The 9,491-nt window shown below is 46.0% G+C and overlaps 1 protein-coding gene across 2 annotated transcripts in view; it reads right to left on the bottom strand.

Moving 5' to 3' along the window:
• Positions 1–453: 453 nt before the first annotated feature.
• CADPS (calcium dependent secretion activator) overlaps positions 454–9,491 on the bottom strand; it is a 204,904-nt gene continuing 195,866 nt past the window's right edge. For both annotated transcript variants that reach the window (XM_050979535.1, XM_050979536.1), the window contains 2 exons: positions 3,809–3,913; positions 454–2,096 (listed from right to left, as the gene is read on the bottom strand). In XM_050979535.1, coding sequence (XP_050835492.1) covers positions 1,917–2,096; positions 3,809–3,913 — 285 coding nt within the window. In that variant the 3' untranslated portion in view covers positions 454–1,916. The remainder of the gene's footprint in view (positions 2,097–3,808; positions 3,914–9,491) is intronic.

Raw genomic sequence — 9,491 nt, 5'->3', positions numbered from 1 at the left:
ATGGTTTAATTGTTCATTATGTCAGGAAGCTCATCCAGCTCATCCATTTTTCCATTTGCCCATCTTTTATTTGTGAGGGATGAACATTTGTCCTGGTTCCCCAGGCTGGCCACAGGTTGTTGTGTTTGGGGGTAAAGCACATCACTTCTTCTGCTGCTCTCTCAAATGGCTGAGACCTGGGCTAGCAGGAACCAGTTCTGGTGTGAATCAGCTGATGGGAGGGAGGGACTGAAAAACCTCTCAGTCTCACAGAGAATCACAGAATGGATTGGGTTGGAAAGGACCTTAAAGATGTTCTAGTTCCAGCCCCCTCCATGGGCAGGGACAGCCTCCACTAGACCAGCTTGCTCAGAGCCCCTGACCTTGAACATTTTCAGAGATGGGGTATCCATGACCTCTCTGGGCAGCCAGTTCAAGTGTGCTCCCATTAAACATGTTTTCCATCAAACCAGACTTTAATTTAATTTCAACTCAGCAAGACTGCTTTGGGAGAAGTTAAAATACAAACTGAGGCCTTCTGAAGGAGGGTAAGTGTTGGGTAAGGCTGATGGCCATATAATAACAGGGGCTGAACCAGAGCAGACATCAATTAGATGTCGAGGGACAAATCACAGGACACAGAGTGCAGATAATGGTGGAAAGAGCTGTGGTGGTCATAGCAGAAATGCCCTTGTACCTGGGGAACAGATAGTGTGCTCCCAATCCTGACCTTGGGGAGCAAATCAGGAAACCATCTTCTTAATTAATAAACTAAAGAACACCCATGAGAAAAGAAAATGCCTTTATTCTGTGAGGTTGGGGCTCTTACATCTCAGCTTAGTTTGGTTTTTTTTTTTCCTAAGGCAGACATAAAAAGACTCCATAATTTATTATTAGGACATCTGAATAGTTATTTATTGAGAAGCCACAGTTCTCACACTTTTACAACTGTCGGCTTGTATAAGGCAAAAAAAGCAAGATGGATCACTATTTTACACAGAAAGTAAAAGCTCTGGAGAAGGAACTGATGGACATGCAGTTACTGTCAAAATGCAATGTACATGACATATATAAAAACCATTGTGAAACAGAGGAGTTGTAAATTATGGTTACAATCTACCGAAATAAATATTCAATATATTATTATAAACACATTTGTAGAGTCTAAGATTGTAATTAAAGTTGTCTTTGTACATACACGGTTATTTGAAATTTAAACAAAAATGTAACATTTAGAGGAGCAAACGTCAACATAAAACAACTGCTTTGGACTTGTAATGTGGCATGATATATCCATAATGATAGGATTAATCTGGTGTGGCAATTAGAATGACTAATCCTTTGGGATGTAGTCTCTATGGAGTTAACTGCATATTGAAGGGAAGAGCCTGGTACTTTAACAAGGATGCAGAATGATTCAAACGGCTGTCTGGGTTTGTTTGTTTTCTGGTTTTTAAATTAACAGAGAGAGAACAAAAAAATCATTTGTAATTGCCTGGTTTTTCTTTTAAAAACAAAGCTGTTTTTTTAATTAATTTTAAGCAGTTGGCATCCACAGAAGAGAAAGAAATGAAAGGACTCGAGTCACTCATCTTCACAACAATTTACCATCAATGTATATACAGTACATTAATGAAGCATTGTTTAAACTTTAATAACAGGGACACACCTAGGATGTTTTCTATGTAGTTTTTCCATTAACAGTATTAAACAATGGTGCTCCATATTGCTTATGAACATATAGATATGAAATTAGGAAACTGATGAATCAAAGAGAGGTGCTAATCTTATTACCACACAGCTAACATGGCATTTGTATTGGTAAACTTCTCATGGGCATTTAGAGCTGACATAAAAATTCCTAATGTGGCTAACTGAGTTACAGACGAGGTACATGCACGGATACCAGGTGACCCCCAGCCGGTGCTCCAGCTCCCCTAGTCATCCTCCTCATCCTCCTCATCGCTGTCCTTCATGGTGATGCCCTGGAGCCCCCCGCCCTCGCTGACCGACGCCGTGGCCTCCTCCACTGTCAGCCGGTTCCGGATGGTCTCGTAGGTTTTGCTGTTCAAGGTGGAGTCCAGCACGCCTTGCAATCGGAAATCTCGGTACGTTTTCTAAAGCACAGACAGGGAGAGGTCAGGGCCAACACCAGCTCCCCTGCAGGAGTCAACCTGTGCCCCTGTGCTGGGGGTTTGGGGCCACCAGTGGGAGAGGCTGGGATACTGGCCACCAGGGAAAGCCCAGCCCTGGGGACATTTTGCATCGCTTGGGTTGTGCAGAGGACATGGGAGCATCTCTGCTGGCCACCACTCTGGCATGGCAGAGCTCCCTTTAGAGTGCCTTGGGCAACAAATTACAGCTCTGTGACTCCAGCCCTGCCTTTGTGGGCTGGGCTGGGCAGTTCAAAGCAGCTCAGGGGAGCTTTGCATAGGGTGGGCTGGTGTCTAAAAAGACACTGAAGCAATATAAGGGCTCTTCTCTGACTGACTTCCCTGGCTCCTGGATGGGTTCATCCTGCCTCTGATGTCAGTTATTTCTCTTCAAGCAGCAGGATGCTTATCCCCCATAGCCACAGACATGATTACACATTCCTGGAATGCTCCATATTAAACAATCCTACCTACAGTATAGGGATTAAATAAACTAAGTCCAGGATACTGGACAAAATTATTGAGGTATAAATATAAGCATGGGGCACGTCTTTCTTAAATCTCCCTTTCTTCACCTCAATCTGGAATTCTATTTCCATGGTTTCCATACTTCCCTTGTTATTACAATTAACATCTCTTATCTGAATTTATGTTTAAAACCTTCTTAATTCTTTGAGATAAAACTCTGGTCTCGTTGTTCATTTAATTCTGCTCTGTGCTCTGCATAGAAACTATTTACTGTTCTGCTATTTCAGAAAGTCCTTGGGTTTGTTATAGCTGCTTCTGAATGTAATATTGGTATAAATAAAGCACAAGGAAAAAAAGCTTTCCTCAGCTAGCTGACAAGTAGGAATAATCTGTCTGTGCCTGTTGTTTTCAGTTATGAAAAGCACATTTAATACATTTCAGTTTTAATTTATTCATGCCTTCAATGTGTTCACTGCACACAAGACCATAAACATTATAAAATACTAGACCAAAAAGCATTAGATAGAACCTAAAATGATCAAAAATATATTTACCCCCTTCTGTGATCTTATTATTTCATGTAAACCACTGTGATTTCACACTGAAATAATTATCATTAGTCCAAGGCATGCACACACACAGATATACACATACACGTGCACTTAAAGAAAAAAAATGGTACTTTCAGGGTATGTTATCTCACCTTTGTGATCTCTTACAGTTGATTATATACATCCATTGTAAAAGAAACAACTTCAATTAACTATGAGAACAATCTCATTTGCATTCTGACAATAATCACGAGCCATAGCTGGGCTTAAATGTTTGTAGCAAAACAGCATTAAAAAATTTTGGGTTAATTTAACCCATTTTAACACCAGAGCTCACAGGTGTGATCAGTGAATTTGTCCACAAAAAGGCTAATTTTGGTGCACTTACCGTACAGGTAAGGTCAAATAGCAAGAGAGTTTGGTTTTAGTTTTTAATGCAAGAAATTACTTTGTTCTTATTTGCACACATGTATTTTACCTCTCTCTGCATTTAAAATTCCTGTCTATCCAGTGCTATATAGCTACCTTAATTCTTTAAAGGAATTTTAATGAATCCTTCATTTACCTGCCAGTGGCAGAGCACATGCCACACACATGCAGGAGCACACACCCATTCCTCCAGACAGTGAGGGGCACTGGGAACACCTGTGTGCTTACCTTGACTATCCTGATGAGGGTTTTCAGCTGGTAGATGTGGAGCTGCAGGTCCATGCGGTCTGTCAGCCAAGTGCACACAACACTCATGGAGCTGGTGTACCATTGCTGCAAGAGAGACACGGCTCCTCCAGCACCCACCCGAGGCTCTGTGCAATGCCCTGACTGACACCTGTGTCCCCAGCAGCCCCTCACACCCGCCTCTGACCCTCACACCCACCTCTGACCCTCACACCCACCTGCCAGCCTGCTCAAGGGGGGCCACAGACTGAGAGGGGAGACTGGCATCTGCTCTTACACAGAATTTCCATGCATGGGCTTTTAAATTTTATTAACAATAACAACAGAATAAACTTATTAGGAGGGTAAAGGCCACCAGTAGTGCCACAAGGTTTTGTAATCTGCTTTTGGCATTGATGGCACTTGCCAGCAGTGATGTGTGCTTGGCTCGAGCCATGTTTTTAACCTGCTTCCCCACAGTGAGAACACAGTCCTGCCTTTAAGGATGTTGGTCCCACACTCAAGTTACTTACCATCTTCAAATTCAATCATAAACAGCCACAGGATGAGTCTGGGACCCTGAGGGTGAGCAGAGGGGAGGCTCATGCAGGGCAAGGTTTGGCTGGTGGGAAGGATGCCAGTGTAAGCACCTACGGGGGGATGCCTGCCCAGGCTGTGTGGGAAGGGGTTCGGTTTCACCCTCACAGTTATGAAAGATGGAGAAACAGCAAAGAAATCAGCTTGTTTCAAGCTGCTGAACTCACAGGGCCCCTCCAGGGGCTGAAATTGTGCTGTTGTCTGTGAAAAAGGCTCGCAGCAGTGTGGCAGCAGCCTGCAGTGCAGGAAGGCTCTGGTGGGCTGTGGATCAGAGCCCTGCTCAGGCAGGGCTGACGTGGTACATCTGATGCCACACAGATGAGCAGCGAGCCCTTGAGAGGAGGAAAAGCAGGGGCTTGGGGGTGGGTGGGGAGACACAAAACCTCCCCAAGGTGCTCAGCACAAGGGGTGGTTGCAAAGCAGGCAAAAACCCATCACACCTCTATATGCACAGTTGCACCCTTCTTGTGACCTCTCTTACACACAGAGACCAAACCCCACACTGCAGACCAGATGCAATTCATCTAGAACCAGTTAAAATACTAAAGAAACTCCACCAGAGCAGTTTATGAAGATCCTGACAGAGCACAATCCATAGTCTGGGATGCAGCTGCCTCCCAGCGAGTCTGAAACCTCACACCAGTTCAAGTCAGGTCTTGCTGCCCCCCTCAGTGCCCCCTCGGGCTGGGGGTCTCTGACACAGAACATGCCCTGTCCAGCAGGGGAATGGAGACAACGAAAAATTCTCTAACTGCAAAACTTGCCAGTGATTTCCTCCCCTCCATCCTTTGACACTGGCACCCACAAGGTGGCATGAGGCTCACCAAAGCAAACAAATGAGTCTAAGCTAAACCAGCCCTGCACCACAAAAATGTGTGCTCAACACACATCTCTGAGCTGAGTGCCAGCTCAGGGAGCTGCAGGGGGAAGAGTTTGCCCCACAACTCCAATGATGCTCCTCTACTTTAATTTCTACACCACCTCTTTAAAATATGGAGGAAATAAGGAGATGAAAGAGTCACCGAAGAAATGGCATGTGGTGACCTCATGCTCAATGCTTGCACCTTGTGTAACTTGTGACAGAAATTCTGCTGACCCTTCCTCTCCAGGACAGAAAGCTGGCAAGAGCTTGGCTGAGACTAATTGAGACTGGCAAGCAGGAGCTCTCAGCTGTCACCTGAGGTGCTGGCATCAGACTGGGGTTGAACAGTGAGTGAAGTGACCTGGGCAGCTGGTGTGGACCTGATGAGTGTAGGAGACATGAAGGTCTGGTGGGGCTTCATACTTTCAAAGCCTCAGACTGGTCTGAGAAGTCAGAGTGTCCCTGGATATCCCCTGAGGATCCCAGGTACATGGACCCAGGCCAGCCAACAGCCAGCTGGTGGTTGGGTGGCACAGAGCAACTGCTGCCACTGGGATCTGCCTGGGTTCCCATGAAATGCTGCAGACCCACGCGGGCAAAACAGAGAAACTGTTAATGTTCATAAAGCTGCTTTTCTGCAATCAGTGCTTAACTGAGTCATGCTCTTGGGTGACATTAGCTGTGACCCAGGGCTGGCACATGGATGCCCAGGTCAGCCAAACACCTCCTTCCCCTTCTGCCACCTCTTCAAATCGGAGCCCCCAGAGGAAGGGCACAACCATGTGTTACACACACACACCCCCTCCCTTCCCCTGCCGCCTCCCAGCTTCCACAGAACGATCTGCTGGGTGTTTGTGTCAGCTCCACATGAGATGAGAAGTCCCTGGCAGGGGCAGGTCCTGCCATTTCTGTCTGTCCCACGCCACACACACCCACAGGGCTATGTGATCCCAAACAGAAATTATAACCTCTGCCCGGAGGGTATTGGCAAGGTGACTTTGCTGCTGTGAGACCTTCTGAGTAAGCCAAATGAAATGCTTTTCTGTGTTACTGGAGGGCACTTCAAACACTCTGGGTTCTGGGGAGATGCAAACTCCTTGGAACCAAATGTGAATTGCACTCCTCTCCTCTCGAGCAGCGGCTGACAAGGGCTCAGCCAGGCGTAGCGCTCGGCTGCATGAAAGGAGCTCTCTTTCTCAAAGCCAACTTACTCCTAAGACTTTCTGCTTTATGAGAAAAAGACAAAGTCTAATTCATTGATCTTGATACACAAAACCGTCACGTCACTTCATAGAGCACACACCAACTGCTGAATTTCAGCCCTGCATATTCATAAAAATAAGTTAGCCCATAAATTAAATGTTCCCTTTAGCTCTCGCTAGTGTTGATGTGCTATAAGACGCATAAGCCCTCTGATTCATGACTAACCTACCAAAGAAGATAACATTTGCATATGACTATATTATTAAAAAAACAACAAAAAAGCCAAATGCTCCTAAACAGAAACGTATTCACCTCAGACAAAAGAGCACAGAGTGGTCCTGCAGGGACACTGGCCACCTTGCTTTCCCCGAGGGGGTCTGCCATGCCCTCAGGGGCAGTGGGCTCAATGCTGCCGGCACAGGGTCCCCTCAGGGATCCAGCTCCAGCCTTGAGGCTTGTCCCCAAAGAGGCCACAGCCCAAATACTGAACTTTGGGCTCTTACAAGGGGTTTGCAACACATTTCAGGCACATTTCTGGAACCACAGCACAGCTGTGGCATGGGCACACCAAAGTAAATACCATAAATATATTTTCTGCAAAAAACACCTCATGCCTGGTTATAACGAATGAATATTCCTCCCTGATGATCCAAAACCCCACATGTAACTCACAGTAGTACACACACATTACTGGTGCTGCTGGCATTCCTGTCCCTCCTCTAGGGGACAATTTACACTCACTCTGGGGACACAGGCTGTGGAGCCTGCATCCTCATGGATGCATGGTAGGTACCACTCCTCCAGCAGGATCTCAGCAGAGGGGCACAGGGCTCTGGCAGAGGCAAACCACAGCCCCATGGCTGTACACCATGAGCCAGTGCCAGCAGAGGAAATGCAGACACTATCAGAGCCCCGTCACTGCAAGCAAGTACTGTAATTGTACAGACAGGAATTCAATCCCTCTTTCAGGTTTGTTTTCCTGTTCTCCTGTCTTTCACAGCAACCCTCATTGCTAGGCTGGGTGGATGAGGTGGGCCATGGGCCAGCTGGATGCACCAGGATGGGCATTACAGGAGCTGGAGTATTACAAAAGCTGCACTTCTACGGTTGCCCATCCAACACCCCAACCAGCCTCAGCAATAAGCTTACTTGTTCCCCAGCCCTCTGCCTCCTTTTTTTTTTTTTTTGAATGCAAAAACATGATCAATAAGTTCCTGAAATAGCAAGTTTGTCTCTGAATACATAAATTGTAGAAATTGGTATGAATAAATCTGCAAGTAGCACACTGAATGTGGCACATTTTATCAAAACCCAGCCCTGTGCTGGGCTCCTGTGCTTTCTGGGAGGTGGTGTCATTACACACACCCAGGAACATCTGCAAAGCCCCGTTCTCTTTGGTGTGAGCTGAATGGAAGCATGACCTCCTGTTCCTTGCCATGAACCTTGAGTTCACACTCATATTTTACATGTTACAGGAAGCCACAGCTCACCCCAGGAGTGCTGCAAACAGAATCTCGTAAGCCAGATGCAACACTGCTTCTTAAGGCACCTGAAGGAGCTGTATTCTTCATTCAAAAGCTTACATACTAGTAGCTTAAGGTCACTTCAGCCTTTGTAAAGAGTGGGACAAAACCAGGAATGCTTATAGGGCTGGGTTGTCAGCAGGGTAGCAGAGGGATTACAAGGAACCTGTGACTCTGCCTCTTTCTGCCTTTACTGGTAGTTTTTTTGTGTGTGAACAAGTGCCATACAACAGATTGAGGCTGGTATAAAGGCCTGGGACTGTGCAAGAGCACCCTGCTGAGCCTCAGCTGTGCTTGCAATTAGCAATAGGCATGAAATGATTATTGTTGTGGTGGCTGATGGCAATCTGAAGTGACAAGTTTTATGGGGGAAGTTGTAGTAGGGATGTTCAGCAAGTTTCTGCAAACCATTAATCGAAGGCTGCAGCACAGTTTAGTCAAAGCTATTTTATGTCATTCCAAAGGTCTCACAAGGATGCTGAAAGAATATTTTTCTGCTCTCAGTGCCTTGGAACGGAGTTTTTCTAGGTCAGGGATTCTTTACTGCCCTATTTAGTGTCAAAAATACCCATTTGCCTCAAATTAGCAGAAAGCTTGTAGTTAAGGGCTAGAGATTAGGCATACAAAATTACTCAGCAGGTGACTGCTGGGTGGATTTGGGGTTGAGAAGTCTTTAAAACTGACTACAAGACATTATATACTTCTGACAAAAGAACATAGTAATCCTACCTGCTTGCTTTAACCACTGTTGTTTGTCTATTATTATGTGCTTTAATGCTCATAAGAGCAAAACTACTGGTGATACTACTCAATTACCATAGTAACTCTCCCCTATGACCTCTCATTTCAGTACTCGCTTTCCAACCAGAACCAATCCAAGCAGGGCAAATCTATTTAAAACTGTGACACACACTGCACAAAGAGGCTCCGAATGCTGGCTGGCTCCCTCTCTTTGTCCAGGACATGGGCTTGTTTTGAAATGCTGAAAGGCAGCTTTGAAATGAACCCTTGAATTCAAGGTGTTTCAAAGATGAGGAACTGGATGCTGGGCAGACGCCACCACAGAATCCCTGAGCTGGCCAGCATGAAGTGAGGGGACCACAGAGGTGGGAAAGGAGAGAGGAAAAGGCTGGCTGTGTCTTACTTCCCAAAGGAAAACTGAACCTGCTCTCAGGCAACACCTCAAAGTGATTTGGTCAGCCAGGGAAAAAAAAAAAAAAAAGGATAAATTTTGTTTCTGGAATTTGCATCCAACTCTTTGTTTCTGGAATTTGCATCCCTGTCCAGTGGGCCAGAAGCTCAGCTGGGGGAAGGCAGAGTGGGGCTGTGATGCTTTACAACTGCTGACTGTAGGGGACAGCTGACAGAGCTGTGTCCATCCCAGTCCTGGGTGGCCCTGAGATCAAATTGGGTACTTGGCATTGTCACGAGTATTCATGGCAGCCACCTCCCCTGAGCAGGTGCCATCTCCATGGGGAAGGGAGGGATGCAGCCACAGCAG

Source organism: Serinus canaria, chromosome 12, assembly GCF_022539315.1.
Source record: "Serinus canaria isolate serCan28SL12 chromosome 12, serCan2020, whole genome shotgun sequence".
Taxonomy (NCBI): Eukaryota; Metazoa; Chordata; class Aves; order Passeriformes; family Fringillidae; genus Serinus; species Serinus canaria.
This window is presented reverse-complemented; position numbering and strand designations above follow the sequence as displayed.